General features: G+C 42.1%; 1 protein-coding gene across 3 annotated transcripts in view; it reads left to right on the forward strand.

Annotated features, from left to right (window-relative positions):
• Positions 1–20,426, forward strand: part of LOC110971009 (filamin-B) — a 95,330-nt gene that overhangs the window by 14,517 nt on the left and 60,387 nt on the right. For all 3 annotated transcript variants that reach the window (XM_051948224.1, XM_051948225.1, XM_051948226.1), the window contains exons 2-5: positions 18,676–18,785; positions 18,896–19,031; positions 19,586–19,683; positions 19,958–20,105. In XM_051948224.1, coding sequence (XP_051804184.1) covers positions 18,676–18,785; positions 18,896–19,031; positions 19,586–19,683; positions 19,958–20,105 — 492 coding nt within the window. The remainder of the gene's footprint in view (positions 1–18,675; positions 18,786–18,895; positions 19,032–19,585; positions 19,684–19,957; positions 20,106–20,426) is intronic.

Genomic DNA, 20,426 nt, shown 5'->3' on the forward strand with positions numbered 1-20,426 from the left:
GCATTCATGTAGACGCACACATTTTCTGAGACGCCTTCGTCTTTATGGCGATCGTTTTTGAAACTGTGAAGCGTTTTGTCTTCGTGTGGATGGGGCCTTAGTTTCAAACTCCTGTGTGGCCATAAGTTCATGTTCAGTGTTTGATCAATCCAGCCTTCAGGTTTGCACATTACAGCTGTGTAGGGTTTCACAAGCCTGCTGCATGCATGTGCACATCTTAGTGTGAGCTCAGTAAACACATTATAAAATACACTAATTAGGAGTCTGAAGGAAAAGGTTGAATAATATTTTGTTTAAGGTTGTGAATCATTATTTCCTTTAGAATAAATGTGCTCCTGTGTCTTAAAGGTCCCCATCAGTAGCAGTGAAGCTGGCTGCAGTGTCTGATTGTCTTTGCTTGTTCTCACTGAAACCTTCAGTTTCACTCCTCCAGAGCCGCTTTTCACTGCAAATGTTGCTAAGGCAGCTCAAACCGACTTCAGCTGGTGGAAGGCCGTAAACATGCTGTCCAGATGAGCTGCAGCTCCTTCATAGCCGTGATCAGCGTTTCATCAAACGTGCAACCAGACCATGAATCACAACATGTCAGCTGCAATAGAATCAAAACTAGAAAGTCAGATTTTACGTACGGGCCCACACAGCTCCTGCAGCTCATTTGGGTGTTTTGCAGGAATTAAAGTGGACCTGTGACGTTGGAACAAACATGAAATAGAACTGCTTTCAGGTCTTTATCGTGCAAAGACACAGTCAACCATCAGTGCAACAAACACCAACATATTTCCCTCCATGCTGCTCATTCTGTGGTTGATTTGATGGTTTCCTTCAGGCTCCTGTAAATCCTGTGTACTGAGTTTTTTTTTGCTTAAATCCAGTTATCCTGCAGCATGTAAACACATCACACTGTTCCATTACTGGTTCATTTACAGAGCAAACAGTGTTTAGTCTAAACAAGAACAATTAATCAGCCGTTTATACAGAAACAGCCATTTAAAGACGTTTTCAGGAAATGGATACAGCAGTGCTTTACAGTGCTATCATAAGTATCCACCCCCTTTGATGGTTTACCCTTTTATTGCTATCCACACACACTCACTGCTGTGATTGCAGCCAAAGGTGCATCTACTAAACACTGACTTGAAGGCGGTGAATAATTATGCAAATCTGTTTTCAGTCTGTTTTCACTTTGACATTAAAGAGTTTTTTTCCAATAATTTTTTTTGTTAAAAAAGCTAAATTTTATTGAGCATGATTGATTTATGAAAGCAATAAAAGGATAAAACATCAGCGGGGGTGAATACTTATGATAGGCACTGTAATGGTTTAGTTGGGGACCACAGAGGGCCGCTGGTCTGTCCATCCATCATTTCAGTTAAATTATGTGTGATGAGCTTGTGGAGTTCTGATGATACCTTTTTAGTTCTTTAAACTGTTTATCAGGCTTTGCTTGTCTGTTTGAGCCAGACCTTACTCCCCATGAGCCTTTGCTGCTGTTCTTCATGGATTTCAGCAGTAAAATGACATAAATGTGTGTCTGCATCATTTCTGAATGAATCTGAAGCAGCAAAAAAATCCATGACAAAGGAGAAACAAACTTTCTGTTGCCTTGTCTGTCTACAACATTTTGTTGAAGATGTACTTGTTCTGACTGGGAAAAGGTGTTTCCTTCTTCCATCAAGCAAAATATCTCTGATTAAAAAGCGTTAAACAGTTTTTGCAAAGTTGTGAATGTTTTTTCAAATTTCCATGATCTTTTTCTGGTGCAGTACTTCAAAATGTGCCAAAAAAAATCCATCGTTGGGACCCTTTAGTGTGCTTTAGCTCAGTATTTCCACTCTAGACTTTGCTGCTGGATGTTTCCTGTTAAAATGCACCTCTGGAGCTACAGCTGACCTTCCACCTGAAGGTTTTATCTTCAGTTTGGTACCCAACTTGTTTGACTTTTGTTTTAAAACCAGATGTTTTCTAACACAGTTGTTTTGTCTTGATAATGGAATTGGGAGAAACTTGCCAGACGTTTGTGCCTATTTCAGGTGATGAGGGCCAAACGATGTTCAACCAAATACTAGAAAAACTGTGTCCATTTTTGACCCAGTAAATGTTGTCCTACAGCTGCAGCTCTTCTGTCCTCAGTCAGCTGTAATCACTTTAAATCCTTTATTTCTGAGGTCCAGAGTGTCCTGAAAGCAGCACGCTGAGCTCAGAGGTGAAGTACCGCTGCCAAAAGCCTCATTGAGGTGTGACTGGACCAGAAAGCACTCAGACTGGACACTCCACCATGTTTAATGTACACACAGAGTTGGAGCTTTGTGCTGTTTGTCTTCCCTCCCACGCTAACGGGCTGTGAGAGGCTCCGTGCTGCTGCAGAAAGGTAACCTGAGAGAGGCCAGGATATAGACTTACACACCAACATGCACCTCCTCTGCACAGAAAGCCTCTTTGTTGCTTTCAGCTCTACATGCAGCAGCTTTTTTCACCTTTTCCCAGTGTAAAGGAACAAATGTGACCTCAGATCGTCTTCAGAAACCTTCAGAGGCGTCATTACAGGAGGACCTTAGTGCTGAAGATGTAGAAACTCTGCTGAACAGTTTTTAATTCTGTCTTTTTCTGAACGCTTTACTCTTAATTCACACGTTCCCTTGTTTTATCAAATTACACATCATGTTCGCTACAATCAGCAAAAAGTTTTAATTTACACTTTAAAACAAACGAAAAGCCCCAGTCCAAACTGTAAACCAGGGGTGTCCAGCATGAGGCCCGTGGTCCAAAAGTGGTCCTCCAGAGGGTCCATCAGGTCCTCAAAGTGTAAAAATTACAGAGAAGACATTAACTGCAGATTGTAAATTAGTAAAAGTATAAACTTAAAATCATTTCTAGGCCATGACAATTTGTTTGGTCATAAAGGAAAATATTAGATTGTTCTTTTGTCGTTTTGCGTCTCATTTGTTCATGTTTTGTCTTCTTCTGTGGTTCTGATCCTCCAGTAAATCCTCCATGGTTCAGGTCCAGGTGACTAAATGTGTTTCTTTGTAGACACTCTGATCTGGAAGTTTAATGTGGAAATGATAAACTGAGGATGGATGTGGATGAAACTGAACTTATTTTTCTTCATAAATTTCAGGTTGTTCATGATGTTTAGTAAAATAATTAAATGTGAACCTTTTTGCTCTAAAACAAAGGAACCACTGGGAGTTGTGGTTATTTAAAGGTTGTTATGCTGTGGTTTGACTGGTCTGGTGAACTCAGTTCACCTAAATGATGTAAAAACAGGGTAGGGTAGTTTCGGTTTTGATTTCTGCTGATTCCAGACAAGTACAGTGAAACCAGACAGACGTTTACTGTGTGTTACAACATCACACACACCTCTGTTTGCTGCCACTGCCTGTCATTTCTGTCTTTATGAAGCTGAATTATTGTCATTGTGCGTCGGTGCTGAGCCGTCTTTTTGTCTCTTGATGTGGTGGTCTGGAATCACATCTCTGTCGTTGCAGAGGCAGCAGACGTGACAGACTTCAGGACAGTCGCTGTTTGTTAAATATTTGGCTAATGACAATGATCAGACTGACAGGAAAATGATAGAGACAGTCCAACAAAACACACAGACTGAGGTGTGTGTGTGTGTTCTTGTACTTGCTACATGGTGAGAACCATTTTCTGCATTTAACTATCAAAGTGAGGACATTTTTACAAAGTGAGGACATTTTGGCCGGTCCTCACTTTGAAACAGCCATGTTTGAGGGTGAAGGCTTGTTTTTAGAGAACAGGTATGAATTGAGGTTTGGTTAGGGTTAGGGTAAGGATTAAGTTTAGGCAATCAGTTGTGATGGTTAAGGTTAGGGTAAGGCTCTAGGAAATGCATTATGCCTATGGATGTCCTCACTAAGATAGAAGTGTGTGTGTGTGTGTGTACTTGTTTCTGCTATACCGGTGGGGACTTTGACCTGACTATTTGCTATAAAGGTGGGGACCTAAAATGAGGTCCCCACGGGTGGCAACACCGTTTTCTTGGCCATATTGTTGTTAATAAAAAATGTAAAAGTGCAAAAACGTTTGTTTAGGGTTAGGGTTAGTGTATGGGTTAGGAGTTAGATATGAATGGGAGTCAATGGTAAGTCCCCACCGGTATAGAAAAACAAACGTGTGTGTGTGTGGTTTAGGGCTGAGGTCAGGCATTCAGCTGTGATGTCAAAGAGAACATGGAATGCACTGAGTCAGTGAGGGTCCTCACAGAGATGGAAATGCAGACGTGTTTGTGGCTGCAGCGGTTTTCTGAAGATCGTTGAGTGATAATCACAGCGGTGAACCTCCTGCAGCCTGGCCCAGCTACAAACATCTCCAACACCACCCTCTTCCTCACTCTGCTTTCATGTTCTGCTACTCTGACTTTCTTCTTCTCTTCCTCCTTTATCACGTTGTTTGGCTGGTCGGTCAGTAGGATCTTAACCGGTCCCACCTTCAGCACCGTTGCTTTCATTAGGAGAAGAGCTCTACTTTAACAGTCGTCCAGGTTTAATCGGTTATTTTTGCAGCAGAATCAACCCATGAAAATCCCATAATGGAAACTTCTCGGTCTAACTGATTTAAATGTACTGAAGTTTTACTCCAAACCTGCCCCTCAGAGTCATCGGCGTAGCTGCAGATGTTCCAGAGGGATCCAGTAAGTGCAGTCAGTAACCAGCGTGGCAGATCAGCTACAGGAACTATTCACTGTGGGTGCCATTAAGTTATAATCTTACTTTGCTTCTGCCAGTTGTTTTTTCTGCATCACTGTCAGCAGGATTACACAGAAAAGACAAACCTGATGGAGAGAAAGAGGACAGACAAAGACGGTGCATTGAGGTGCTCCTCTGGTTGGATAGAACCTGATTTAAATCAAGTATTTAATCATTAAAGGCTGCAGCTAACTGTTATCACCAGCAACCTTTTTCTCTGTTAGTCAGCTCACAGTTGTCTAAACAAACACCACAAATTAAAGCAGAAATCTGGTGTAAAACCCAAGACATTTAGTTATAGTTGCTGAATTCAGAGAATGTTTGCTTCTTTTTGCTTGTTGTCCGATGTCGACTGTAATTTAAAAAGAATCCATCAAGATGAAGCGACATTAAGTATTTTATTTCTGGACCCAGAGGAAATGTGGATGTGATAAAACATTTTATACTCTAGTTTGATTTGACCAAAGGGTTTAGTTTTCCTTTTCCTTCATGCTGGCTGAAGGCCTCCTGTTCTACTCCACTGCTCTTTGGTATTTTTCATTTCACAAGCTTCTTTTTTCTCCTCTCTATCATTCTCCCCTCCTCTTCGTCCTCCTCTTCCTCGCCACATGTTGCTTCTGGTTGTGATGACATCATAGCCTGGGAACAGCGGGGTGAGGCCATGCAGTGTTTGTCATGTGTGTCCTGTTTATGCATGCAGACGTCATGCCAGATGTTTGTGTGGTAATGACAGGGCAGCGCTGGGCTGGTTACTCAGCTCTCATGTTTCTGCATCCGCTGCCTTCACAGGACTTTATTCTTCAGATTGAACTGATGTTTTCCATCCTGGTTTCTGCTGATGCTACAGTCATGTTTAGGTGTCCTGAGCAGCTTCTCTTTACGTCTGATAGCGCTTTCCAATCCTGTTTCTACCATAAACCCATCTGGAGCTTTTGTGTTTTAACTTGTTTTCTGAGCACCACCCACCGCTGACATCAGCCTCAGACTTGTCAGAACTGCTGCAGCTCTGTACTTCTAGGACCATGTTCAACCAAAGAACGTCTTGGTGGACTGAAATCATACAACCAGTAAATCTGCTGCATGCCGTCTCTAGATGGACGTTTTCCACTGAAGGGACTGTACCTGTTAGTCTTAGTAGCCTGAATAATGTATACAAAAAGTCAGGATTTACAGTAAATTAAATCATTTTAACCTGTTTTAAATTCACAGAGAGACCAGCTACCCAAATGTAAATGATTTCAGAAAATAGAACATCATCTAATGATCCCAGAACAAGATCTAATAAAAACTATAACTCAGACAAGTTAGCGGCTGTTTTTAGAGAAGTTGGCTGTGTTGGATGGAATATTGCCAATTTCTTGATTATTGGTATGTTATTATTTTCTAAAACAGTTTCCAATGAATTTAAATGTGCTCCTTTGTCTCTGTCTGTGAACATGTTACAGTATCCATGCTTCCATTCTTCATAGTAGCCCAGAGCAGCGTGCTGTTCTGGTCGGTCCTGTGTCCATCTACAGCACATGTGGTGATGGATAAACAACCTGAGGTCACACAGACACACCGGCTCATTTTCTATTACAGACTGTGGCAGAAAAAGTTTGCAGCAGAATGTTTTGGAGAAGTACACTACCAGTCAAAAGTTTTAGGACATTACAGGTTTTCCAAATTTTTAAATTGTAAATTGTGCATGGAGCTGCAGAATGCTGTGGTAGCCGTTTAGGTTCAGGGCTCCTCTCACTCTGTACAAGAACCCACCCTGGATCCAGCAGAACAGACCCAGACCGTCACACTTCCTTCTCCATGTTTGACAGTCGATGTTCCACACTGAGGAACCATCCTTTCTCCTGCTGGACGGCTACAAACATCCTGATGAACCAAACATTTAAATGTTGATCCATCAGTCCATAATACCTTCTGTCAGTCTTCAGTAGTCCATTGGTGGTGTTTCATGGTCCAGACAAGCCTCTTTTTCTGATTCTGACGTCTAGCAACGGCTTTCTGCTGCAGCTGCACCCGTCAAAGCTGCAGCTCCACCCGTCAAACCTCCAGCTCCACCCGTCAAAGCTGCAGCTCCACCCGTCAAACCTACAGCTCCACCCGTCAAACCTACAGCTCCACCCGTCAAAGCTGCAGCTCCACCCGTCAAAGCTGCAGCTCCACCCGTCAAACCTACAGCTCCACCCGTCAAACCTACAGCTCCACCCGTCAAAGCTGCAGCTCCACCCGTCAAACCTGCAGCTCCACCCGTCAAAGCTGCAGCTCCACCCGTCAAAGCTGCAGCTCCACCCGTCAAAGCTGCAGCTCCACCCGTCAAAGCTGCAGCTCCAAGTCTTCTCTCCACAGTTAAACTGAGACTTCTTCCTACGACCACTATGAAGCTGGTTGAAGCTGTTGTCCTGTGAGCTCCTATCTCCAAGCTGTTGACTCTTACAAACTGGTCTTCTGGTTCTGTTGTGGTTTTGGGTCTTCCAGACCTCTTCCTGTCAGTTTCCTCCTGTTTCTGAGCCTTTTGATGGTGAAGAAAACTGGACTCACTGACACCTGGACTTTCTTCAGTTTCTCTGTAGGAAAGCTCTACATGTTTAAGTGTTCTGATGGTCTGTCTCTCTTCTATTGTTGATTCTCTTTTCCACTCCATATTTATAGCAACACACCACTTTCTGCAGTACAGTACTGTTGTAATAATGCTCCAGAGGGTTCCACGGTGTGTTCCAGCACTACTTTATGCAGACACAGGGGATTGGAAGGAATCTAGAGAAGTTGGAACTCCTGTAGGATTTGGTAGCTCCAACTTTCAAGGTGTGATCTACCTCCATTGCTGCAGAGCAGCTTTAAGTTGTTAGCACATTTCTGTTCCTCAAAAAGGTGTTTTATGCGTTTGTGAAATGTACATTACTTTTCAGTTTTGGGTAACCTGACCTTTTTTTTAATTAACCTCTGGCACTTCACCATTTATCTTTGGACCATTTCAAGCTTTTCAGTCGACACCTAATTTGCAAAGTTTCCTCACAGCTTTGTGACCATCTGTTTTAACAAAATTCAGCCAGACTGATGTCAGGTACACAGATAAACAGTAGATAAGTTGGACCTGCTGCTGTCCGGTAGGTTGGGTCAGGTCAAAGTGTTCTTCTGCCACCAGAATCACTGGGTTCATCTCCATGCTGTTGATGTCATGCTTTTCTCCTGCTGACAGTAACATTCATGGTTGTACACCCAGGGAGAACATGAGATGAGGCCAGGTGACCAGTCAGCCTGGACTCTACAGCTCTGTTATACATTATATGTTATATATCATACACCATGTAAATCCTGACCCATGATGACTCGGGTTTCACACAGAAGTCTTCTGCTGCTCCTGATCTGTAAACCCTCTGCAGGCTCATCCCTTGAACCAACACTCAACACCTTCTAATTTTTATCACTTTTCAAGTGTTTTTTCTTTCTTCTTTCACTGAGTCCGCATCTATCCAAGCAGAACCAGATTAAATGGTAAATGGTTGTATTTATATAGTGCTTTTATCCAAAGCGCTTTACATGATATGTGTGTGTGATACGTCACATTCACCCATTCACACACACATTCACATACTGATGGTAGAAGCTGCCATGCAAGGCGCTAACCACGACCCACCAGGAGCAATCAGGGGTTCGGTGTCTTGCTCAGGGACACCTCGACATGAACAACCTTCCAGTTACAAGACGGCCACTCTACCCACTGATCCATGCCGCCCCATTAAAGGGGACAGAGGGGCACAGACTGGATCTCACCCCTCATTAACCTGATCAGAGACACTTGGAGCTTCTTTGCTTCTTCTCTGTCTGTAATCTGGATTTTTTCCATCCTGATGGGGTCGTCCCCTCTGAGCTGCTGCTGTGTGACTCATGTGACTCTAACTAAGACGTGTTGTTACAGCCATGCATCATGCAGTGATGTCATCATGCAGTGATGTCATCAGTGGGTGCCACGGTCTGGGAGTGGTGATATGATGTTCAGATCCAATGTTGGACCTTAAACGTAGATTTTAAAGCGCACTGGAGGCCTAAAGGGTCAATTATTAAAAACAGAAAGACACGAGATCCGCCCAGAGGTCAGTGGAGGTTGAAGCGATGTGAGTCATCATTACTCCACAGAACAGGTCAGCTGGGTTCAGACTATCCTCTGTGGAGAACCTTTTTTCTCCATCATATTAAAGGAGCGTTAAATGTTCTGCTGAAGATTCTGACAGCTCCATGCTTGTAGTCTGGGCTTCAGCAGCAGTAGTTGGTCAGTTCAGTTTTTGAAAAGTTAAAAATGCTCCTTTAGAGTTGCCATGAACATCAGACAGCCACCAGACTCCTTTTTCTAACTTTATGGAGAGCTCATCAACACCACTGGCAGTTAGACAGCAGGGGGGTGCGCTGCTTTTATTGACCCTCACAGGCGCTCAGCAAACACACCTTTAACTCTCTTATCTAACAGAAGAAGCTCCAGACACTGTGGCACATGTTCTAACCTGCATGTCCCTCGTCTTCTGCCTTCCTGGTTAATATTTGAATTGATTAAACCATTAAAGGCAATAATCTTTTAATAATGAATTGGTATCATTCCTAATTAGATTTTTTTTTTCAGTGAACACTGCGCTCAATATTTTGGTAGCTGTTCCATAAAAACTTTAGTGTTATTGATTGTTAGACTTGGTTAATGATCCTCCAATCCACAGTGGGGACTGAATTCTGCCTTTTTATCCAGCTGGTTGTCTTATGTGACCAACACTGGAGAAGTTAAAGCCAGACGACACTTCTGAATATTGCAACACTGATGATTTAAAGCCGACCTCCTGACCAAACCCTGATGATGATGGTCTACTTTATTAACATGCGATTGGCTTCTCAGAACAGTGGAATGATGTCATGTTTCTGGGGGAGTGTGGCTTTCTGTGTGGGGTGTGTCTTTTTTCTGCAGTAAAAGATGTGACTGCAGTCTGAGTGTGCGTTCAAGTCATGTCTGAAGTGTTTGTTTGTGTGGCTTTTGTTCCTCAGCCACCATTCAGAGGGGAGACGGGTGAGGGGTTCTGATCTCACCACCGAGGAATCTGTGTGTACCATAGGACACACACACACACACACACACACACACACACACACACACACACACACACACACACACACACACACACACACACACTGTTTACCGCTGCAGGTACCTTCTGTTCTTCACTTCTTCCTAATTTGAATTTTGAAAAAAAAAATCCAACAATTTCTGTTCACTCTGGCGTGTCGGTGTTGTAGTGTGTTTGTTTCTCCAAACTTTCAGGCACTCATGCTGTGCAGGAAGCTTTTTGAAGAACTATAAAAGGAAACTAACGGGAAAAAACAATCACGTTTAAAGAAATAAAGCTGGAAATCTGGCAGTGAGTGCTGCAAAAAATCCAAATGATGGATTGCTGTGAAGTTTTAAGTCTGTGAAAATACCATGAAATATTTAAAAATGTTTTAGTGCAGTCACAAATTATGAAAGAATACATCTGTACGTGTAAAAATACATATTTTTGATCTGGACATTATTTAAAATTTTCACCAGTTTTTTTTTCCAACATTTTATTCAAATTACCTTTTTCAAGAAATTTGTGAAAACGCGTAAAATAAAAGTGTAAAGTGTAATAAAAATGATTTAACATTTTGCTTTTCCTTTAAAACATGTCAAATGGTAAAAAAATGACATGAACACAGTAGAGAGTCATTTTATGGTCAAACATTGTAAAATAACTTTTTGCAGCCTTCAACATTTTTTTAAAAATATTTTTTGCAGTCCTGTAAATTATTTCTTCCTTTTTTGTGATTTTTACCAGATATTATCTGTAATTTAACAAAATGGTAAAAATCTGTCAAATTAAAAATGATTTAGCAGTTACAGTTTTTCCTTCAAATAATGCACATATGTGTCAAATAATCAGATGTTTAGCTGATATAAATGCAGTAAAGAGAATTATTTCGCCATCAAATATTGTACAAAAGAAAATACTTTTTCTGAAAATACAGATTTTTGATGTGAAAGTTATTTACACTTTCACCCAGTTTTTTTTAAAGTTACACAGTTTTTCTGTGATTTTAGTCGTTAATGTTTTTCTTTTGTTCTCTAGTGCATCTCCTAGTGGTTCTAACAGCTTTGGTTTGTGATTTTTCTAAAGCTGCTGCTATATTTGATGCGTTTATCATTAATGGAGCTCAATCTATACTTACTTCCTCTCATATATGATCAGGAATTACAGACATTAAACACAGTTTGATTTCATTTAGAAATCACTGAGCAGACAGCTGTGAGGATGTGCAGGATGTGGTTTTTGTTTCTCTGGGAGGGGGGGGCGTGGTCAGCTGTATGTTAGCTGACATCAGTGCGATGATCTGCCTCAGGCATCAACTGTTCTGTACTGTTCTCCTGTAAATTGTTGGTTAGGAAGCCGAACATGTGTCTCTGTGGGGCGTCATCCAGCAGAACAGCTGTTGAAGTGGGACAGAAGTTCAGACATAGAGAGAGGAAACATTAAAACTACAGTTACCTGACAGAAGAATCACACCTACAGACAGTTTAGAATCACCAGTTAACCTCAGCATGTTTGTGGACTGTGGGAGGAAGCTGGAGAACCTGGAGAAAAGCCACACATGTACAGGAGAACATGGAGACTCCATGCAGGAAGATCCCAGGACCAGATTCAAACCTGCTATGCTGTGTTCTATCAAAAGGAAATACTGAGCTGTTTACTCAAGAATCAAATAATTAAAAACGTCCATTAAGACGAGCATAACCTTGGAGAATCTTTCCAGTTCTGAAGACAGGAAGTCTGAGTGGGAGTTAAGACATAAACCTGGATTAATAAAACTCACACAGAGGCCTAGTGTCTGTATAACGTGATTTCTTTATTTTTAAAATCTCTTCACATGTCAGAAAGGCTCTTTTTCCATCTCCAGTATTATGTGTCTGTAGTCCAGGGGGCAGCAGTTTCAGGACCACACTCCTAACACCCTACTGCCTGGCTAAAGTACGGCCACATTCTGGAAGTTTGACTGTTCTAGTATAGCTTAAAGTTTGCTCTACAACAGTAGCACTTTTTACGGCACACGTTTAGATTTGATGATTAATCCCGCCTCAAATGCTACTTTTTAATCTACAGTTTTTAAAGTTTGTGCCACCTAAATATTTTGTAACGAACAAGTTATGGTTTTCCAGGTTTATTCAACCCAAAACACAGCTTCCTGTTTACGTTTATTTCTATTTTATATACTCTACTGATCCCACATGAGGAACGTTGACCCTACATCCTAAGGACATTCTACCACTTACGTTTAATTTGTCTCCTGTCGGTATTTTTGTTCCTAATTCCTTCACCATTGTTGCATAGTTTTAAGCTTTGAGTAATTCAAGGACTGTTGGGAAGTTGACAAGCAGACATTTCTTTCTGTTTCTACTATTTTTAGCTTTGACAAATAGTGTTTTCTTTTAATATTCTAGATGGCAGGTTTTGGGGTTCAGAGAATTAAGTCTTTTGAAACCCTGAATTATCTATCATTAAATTATTCATTTGAATTCTGAGGATTTTCCATTGAATGTGTTTGATTCCCTCACAGCTCTGGATGAATGCTCAGCTCATCCTATTTGGCTGAAACATGAAGTGTTGACTTTCTTTCTGACTTCGTCCCGTCTGTAGCTGAAGGTGTTGTTTGATCTGGTGGTTAGCAGCCAGTCTGAGGTAACCAATCACTGACGGTCAGTGGGTTTGTAGTTTAGCTCAGGATCATAGAGCAGGTATTTCTGTAGAGAATGGGGCAGCGTTATGTAAGTTTGTGCAGCAGTGAGGGTGTGCCACGCTGATAAGGACTCATTTGGTTCCAGTTCACCTTTGCTCACACACCCACACTCTTTATCTGCCTCTCACTTTCCGGTGCTGCTCGCTCTTTCTTTGTCTCTCCCAGAGCAAACTTTAACCCTCCCAGCGCCCACTTCTCCATTTGTGTGCTTGTTGTTGCCGTATTGTTGCGTCTCCATAGCGACAGGGTCAACAAATCAGCAGGTATCTGCAGGGATGGCGGCTCACGGAGAGGCTCACTGAGAGGCTCACAGTGTTTGTGTGACGCAGATCCAGCCTGAATTAAAAGTGAATAGGTCTGAGGACAGATAGATGTGTGAATGAAAGGGGCTGACTGCAGTGTTCAGAGCTGCTGAGGGGTGAGGAGAAGCTCTCAGGATGGATTTATTGGCTGTAACGTGTTCTACAGCAGGTGGAGAGAGTTCAGGGCGGTGTCTTGACTACCTGGATTCCCCTCAAAGGAAATGGGTCAATATATATACATATAAAACTAGCGTTTTTATGTTAATTTTGATCATGTCTTTGCAAATTCTATAATTATTATGGAAGCAAATCACTTACTGATAAAAAGTGACTGGATTTAATTAAAACACCAACTAAATAATTTAACACCAACCACCTTCTAATGAGCTAAACAATAATAAAATGAGTTTATTCAGAAATAGTTTGGATTGTGTTCTTTTTATTAAGTTAACGTAATCATGACAGAGATTTCTTTTTTGGTAATATATCAAATTTTATATGGAAAATAACAAATTAAATCACTTTCCACTAAGCTCCCCAATAGAAAAAAACTCCTCTCCAGGAAGTGTGTTAATTCCAGATCACATGACCTGCTCCACATGATGTCATTTCCTCCTGAAGTAAAGGCTCTAGGCTTGTGCTAGCTGATCTCCACAGCTCCATTGGCGCATCGTTTTTACTGGATGGTGCAGTCATTCTGAACCGTGTGAGCCACAGTGTTGCTCTATTTTTCTTGTAAAAAGCAACAAAAAAGGGTTCGACTTACTTTTTCTTCGAAACGCCCGAGCGATAATATAAGAAAAACAAACGTTTTCTCTCGGCAGGCGTCAGAAATGGGCGGAGCCACACGAATCTTGATCACGCCCCCCCCCCCCCCCCCCGTGTCATGACCCGCTCTCGGCCAATCACAGAAAAGCATGCTATTTTTACTGCGTGAAATCTCTGAACGGTGTGCCACAAGGCGAGTCATTTGCGATCAGGAAAAGCGAGAAAGAAAGAGGAGGTTTTTGTTGAGTTTATGCTACAGTTGTGAGATATGGTTCATAGTGAGGGTTAAAGAATTGGACATAGGAGGAAAAGAAGGTAAACTGGACATGAAATTAATATTTTTATGGGTCAAAAAGTTTTGATCATGAACATGTTTCAGGTACAGGTTCTTAAATGGCCAAATGTACAAATACATGGGAATGTGTCTTCACCCCTGACTGCCTGTTTTTACCAAAAGAACATTAAATTTGGATCTGAAAGTTTAGCAAAATGACATAGACTCACACTTTGTGATGATATTTATGTTCAGGACTTAGAATTAAGCAGCCGAGGAGGAGGAGTGTAAAAACGATGAAAATAACAGCATACATACATATAAGTAGAAATAAAATAGAACTGTTTAATTGAGGATTTTTTTTACCTCAAAATGCACCAGAATGCAGGAAAATGACTCCATTTTTTCCTGCTATCACTGACTCATAAATGCGTGGCTCATTGTGGCTCATTGTTGTTCTTATAGTGAGCCACAGTGGCTCTTCATTTCAAATTCCTGGTGCAGGCACAGAGACTGGACAGACTCCAAGGCTTTCTGACTTATTTAATATAAAGCAGTCAACAGATTTACTACAATATCTTTAGAAATAACTTTACATTTCAATTTTACTCCGTTGTATACTTAATATTTAGAAGAATCTTTCTCTAAAATGCCATGTGGTGTTTGGTTATAGGCGGCCATGTTGGTTTTAGGCCTGAAAACAGCTAAAATGTGGCTATGAGAGGAAAAAGTCCAAAAATGATATGTTAACCCATATATTTCTTGTAAGAAGAGATCTTATTTGTAGATGAAACTGTGGCGTCATGACAGCAAATGCTGTGCACTGATTTTGAATTTATTTTTTTGAGAAACATCAACATTTTTTACAGCAAATCATTAATTGTTGAATGTATTTTCCCTAAAGACAAGCTGTCCTTTAGAATAGACTTAGTTTGTCATAATCAGTGCATTCACAGTCTCTTTTAAAAAGTAGAAGAAGAAATGTGTAAAAATCAGAATACTGTGGACAATCCGTGTGTACCAGTGTAAGCTAAGCTCATTTTGGTTTGCATGTTTGTGAGGCTGACCTCTGTACTCAGACTGCAGACACATCGAGGCTGCTTTGGTCCACAGACACACTGTTTTATTCAGCCAAAGAAAATCCTGCTCAGCTGAAATGATACCTGTTCCTCGGCAATTCCTTGGATGCAGGAAGAAAGAAATGATAAATCTGCAGCTCTCAGAATGTTCCACAGTGAAGGAAACCAACACAGTCTGCTGGTATCTGACCCCGGTTCTGTCCTACAGCAGTGCTGTGTTCATGTGCTGTCTGAGAGTTGTTTTTTTCTGGAACTATGTGAGCTGGGTGCGGTCAGGTTTTTGCAGACCAGTCGGTCCTTGAGGCTGTGGAGGATAGGGCTGATAACGTTTTGTCTTTACCTGCTCAGGGTGTGTGCGTTGGCAAGCTGCTGAGGATTTATGGCTGTTTTCTTTGGACCAAACCCAAAACATTACATCAGCGCTGTTCGCTGAGGCCTTGTTGTGTAAAATGTTGGTTTTCTCTGTGGTGGAGGACGTAGAGATGTGGGATCTGCAGAGCGGGTCAGATCAGTACGAGGCTTACAGCAGCAGACTGGTGGAGCTGTCCAAACCTCTGTAAATGCCGCTAATAGTCCTGTTTATCGCTGCTGTGGCTCACCCCCAACCTGTCAGTGAACAATAGGTTGCCATGGCAGCAGCCTCATAACTCACCAAACTGTGTCGGCATGGAGACGCACACAAACGCACTTTAACATGAGTTTTCCTGCATACGGTCATTTTTCACCCACTGAGACGTAAACCAGCACTGACAATAAAAACAGTTATTCAGTTTTTTAACCACTTCAGTTAATTGGAGCTTCTTTTATTTTGTTGATCAAATGGTTAGAATAATTTTTGTCAAATAAGGTCACGCAGACTCAGTCACCTTCCAAAGGGAAAACTCACCGGGTCACAGACAACAGGCTGAAATAAAAGAGAAGAAAACAGGCATGTCATTCCTACTTCCTGAACTTGAAAGCACTGCTTGAATCTGCCTCAGCATTCATGATTCTAAAAGCTGGAACTTGGTGCACTGGAGGTGACTGAAGGGGAAAAGTAGCTGCTTTAAGGTACAAAAGTCCACTTTTCATCCCTTCCTCATGCACCAACTCAACAGCCATGTCAGAGGTTTAACGGTTTGTTGGTTCTTCTCTGGATTAGTAGATGAATGAGCTGAGGCTGGATGTGTGGGGGTAGACACACAACCTCACACAGGTGTGGCTTTACAGTGATGTGAGGCACAAAGAATTCAAACAGGTGGAGAGAGGGAAATACCTGGAGGAGGGACGAGTCAGTAGGTTCTGGACCAGAGGGAGGTGGTAAACGCAGAGAGCAGGATGCGTCTCCTCTCCTGTCTGTGTGTGAACGGAGTGTTTCGTCAGTGGATGAGGCAGCAGCCAAAAGCTCCACCTAAACCTGAGCTGCACAAACATGTTTGGAGCACGGATGACGGTGGAGCAGAGCTGCAGCGTTTCCCACAGCGTGGCGACAAGGCAGTCAGCCGCTCAACTCAACAGACTGGCAGATTTACAGACCTACAGCTGCATGGACAAGAGAGGCCGATAAACTGTGATTTAGAAGTGGGGCTGCCATCAGTGATCAGTTCTACCAGTTAATCTGTTTCCTATGTCAGTGTTTAGTCTGTCAATCTAAATCATAAATGTCCCCCAGAAAAGCCAAATGACAATCTAATGTCATTGCCAGGTCACTGTGGCTGTAAATGAGAAGTGGACATACCTGGTTCAGTAAAGCTTTGAATAAAATAAACACATTTAAGTTCATTCATCTTGACAATCTGTGTGTAATCATATAACACAGCACAAAGGTTTAAGCTCAGACATGATCAAAATCAGTGAGTTGTGTTGTTTTAGTCGGTAGTTCACCTCCAGCAGATCGATCCTGTCCAAGCACAGAGCAGCTAAAACAGCTCCTTTCCTTCTTATCATGGAGTTGTTGTCTCATTCTGGTGGTAGTTAAGTTAGGTTTTAACGTGTGTGTGTTCTAAAAGCAGTGCTGCTTCGCATGCGCCTGGAAGTGACTTCAGCTGAACATGTGGTGTTACTGAACCGAGTTTCAGTCGCTGGTTCATCCACGTTCTTCCATCTGACAGCAGAAACAGGAATAAGAGCAGCTTTATTGGGGGTTCATCTGGATTAAAATCCACAGATATGTGAGCAGCAGAGAGGAGTTAACGGTTTGTGTTTTCAGAGGTTTCCACAGTCTACACAACACTTTCTTACTCTGATCATTTGATGTTCTGGGTCTTTGGGAACTTTTACACCAAACAGAAACTCATGAGTTCTGCAGCTCCAGTGTGAGAGGTGTAATCTGTATGATGGATTATCTGTCTGACGAGGAACGGTTTGTCATGTGTTTTTGTACTGGGTAAAGGAAAAGGCCTACACCTTGTCTTATTTTATTCTAACCTCCTTTCTGCATCATTTCTAACGGTCCTCTCTGACTGAGCACCACCTGTTATTTAATGTTGTGCCTAAAAACCATGTGAGGTTTGGTTGGTTTAACAGAAGGTGTGATAAGTGAATCCTTGACATTTCTCCCCATCATTGTTTCTACCAAAAACCCTGAGAGTGCTGCAGGAGGAAACAATGAGAGAGATTCTGGATGGTTGTGTCTGCTTGGCTCTGAAGCCAGATATGGGCTCATCCAGCTCTGTGGTGTGAGGTACCAGCTGGTACAGAGAGCTCTGACTCCTGAGCAGCTCTGCTAAAAGCACACAGTGATGTGGGAGCAGTTTGTCTGCAGGCTCACTGAACACATTAATCTCCTGGCTCAGGGTTGTTTGGTCTGTGTCGTCTCCTCGTGCAGTTAAAGTTCAGTTATAGGTTAAGCTGTGAACACATCTGTGTGTTTGGAGCCAGTGCTAGTGAATCCAGGTTGATTCACTGCGTTACAGCTGCTTCTGTTGCTGTAGCAGGCGGTAGCTCACAGCAGATGAGCTCAGGTTTACTCACATTTCATGATACTACTTTATTTTGCTGCTTGATACAAAAAAATCACGAGAATGTTTTTTGTCCAGAAGTCTGTCTCAGAACATAATTTATTCCCATTTAAGAATTCTTGGATACACTGAGTTCTCTTTGACTTTATTTCCAAGACTTAGTTTACTGACAGATCTGAAAACCATTCAAAGCAAAATAAATAAAACAATTCTGGATTCCTTTTCCTTCACATCAGATGAGAAAAGTCTCCCTTCTTTTTTAAAATAACGTCTTATTTCCATGCAGATGCTACAGAGTCATGGTAATTCTTTCTTCATAGCTGTTCATGTTATCTGGTGAAGTCTGTTGTTTTTTATACTGCTGATGAAAAACAGAATATAAGCGTGTCAGTCTTTTTCCCTTCTCTTTTTTCTATGAATAGAAGAAAAGTCTGAAATCCAGCATAAAATAAATGCTTAAACCAGATACCTGGAATTAGAAGTAAGAGCTGTCTGAGACACAAACACACAGCTGTCCCTCTGCTCAGACTGCTTTAAAATCACACACGTTCCATAGAAACTGTTCCAGGTTCAAACTACACCTGTCTGATTTTAAAGCAGTCTGAGCAGAGGGACAGCTGTGAGGCCTTCACTGTCCTTCAGTACTTTGATGAGCTTATCAGCCACAGATTGTTGGTCTCCAGTCGTGGCTCTGATATTTCTGATTTGGGTCATTTTTTTCCTTTCGGTGTCAGGTTCTTGGCCTTTCCAGTAGGTTTAGTAATACAGCCGCTCTGACTGCTGATTGAATCTGACGTGAGACCTTGTGTTTCTGTCCTTCAGACTCTAAAGCCATTGTAGACGGGAACCTGAAGCTGATCCTGGGTCTGATCTGGACTCTGATCCTGCACTACTCCATCTCCATGCCCATGTGGGAGGGTGAGAGTGAAGAGGTAACGTCTTCATCAGCATGTTCATGAACCTGTGTTGATCTCACAGCGTCTGTCCTGAAACTCTGCCACATGAGAGCTTCCTCTGAGTTTTACTGTGCTTTTGTGTTCAGTCAGAGTCAAAGACACCGAAGCAGCGTCTGCTGGGCTGGATTCAGCACAAAGTCCCTGATCTGCCCATTACCAACTTCAGCCAGGACTGGAGCAACGGCAGAGCACTGGGAGCACTGGTGGACAGCTGTGCTCCAGGTACACCGTTTGTCTTTTCATTAGTCTAACAGTATTAATGTGGAAGCACCAGAGAGGACAGAACTGTAATAATCCTGAAGGAAATACTTGCTCAGTAAACTATATTACAGAAGAAGAGAAAGTGCAGCGCCTCATAGAAAAAAGAAAAGTATGAGGAGAATGGAACAGTAAGAGGTACCACTGATAATCAGGTATTATGTGTGATACTGAAACATTACACCTGAATAATGAAATGCTGGATTTCAACACTGTTCAGTTACATATTCCCAAACCAAATACAATCAGCTCAGAAGTCATTATTTTGAGCTACATGTGGTCGATAAGCTGGTGACTGAGTGCATTTTACCATCCAGTGTCTCTGATCAGATGTATTAAACGGAGATGTTCCTGTTAATGTGACACCTGGAGCTGCTCACTGGTTTATCACTGAACACTTCACCAGGAGGGAGCTCTGTTCTGTTGGTCATAAGGCTTTCTGTACAGGACTCACACTTATCGTTGCTGTACCATCCTGCTCAGCTCATACCTGTTGTTGTTTTTCCTGATGTTTGCAGGTCTGTGTCCAGACTGGGAGACCTGGGATCCAGTGAAACCAGTAGAGAATGCCACTGAAGCCATGCAGCTGGCTGATGACTGGCTGGGAATCCCACAGGTCTGAGTCCCTCCAACACTGCTCTGACCTTTAACTGTTGTCATAATAATCCAGGGATATCTGAGGTTTGGAGCTGTGGGTCTGTTTAAGTTGGTGCTTGAAGCATTCATGGTGAACATAATCATCTTATTGAATTACCACCCACAGTCACAGATATTAATGGGACCCACATCTAGTCAGAACCTCTGACAGCTAATAAATCCTTCCCTTTACACAACGCTGTCTTCACACCGGGAGCCATCAGGCTGGTTAACCTTTTGGGTGAACTGTGCAGGTGATCGCTCCAGAGGAGATCATCGACCCCAAAGTGGATGAACAGTCGGTGATGACCTACCTGTCCCAGTTCCCCAAAGCCAAGCTGAAGCCTGGAGCTCCACTGAAGCCCAAACTGAACCCCAAGAAGGCTCGAGCATACGGACCTGGTACACACACACAAACACACACACACACACAAACAAACATTGAAGCACATGCAGTTCAGTTTCCGTCTACTTGCACTGTCTTACATGAACCTTCTAGATGTAGTCATGACACATTAAATATTAGACACAATTCTACAAACTAACCAATTTAAATGCTGCACAAACTGACCAAATACACCAGCTAGCATCAACGTTTTAGGACACAAAGACAAATACACAAACCCTTAAACACTGAGCAGAGATTTCCCTTCTCTGCTGGACATCATTTTGACTTGTTCATTTTAGATTTCTATCAGTTTTGTGAGTTTTCTGTCTCAGACT

Source organism: Acanthochromis polyacanthus, chromosome 5 (genome assembly GCF_021347895.1).
Source record: "Acanthochromis polyacanthus isolate Apoly-LR-REF ecotype Palm Island chromosome 5, KAUST_Apoly_ChrSc, whole genome shotgun sequence".
Classification (NCBI taxonomy): domain Eukaryota; kingdom Metazoa; phylum Chordata; class Actinopteri; family Pomacentridae; genus Acanthochromis; species Acanthochromis polyacanthus.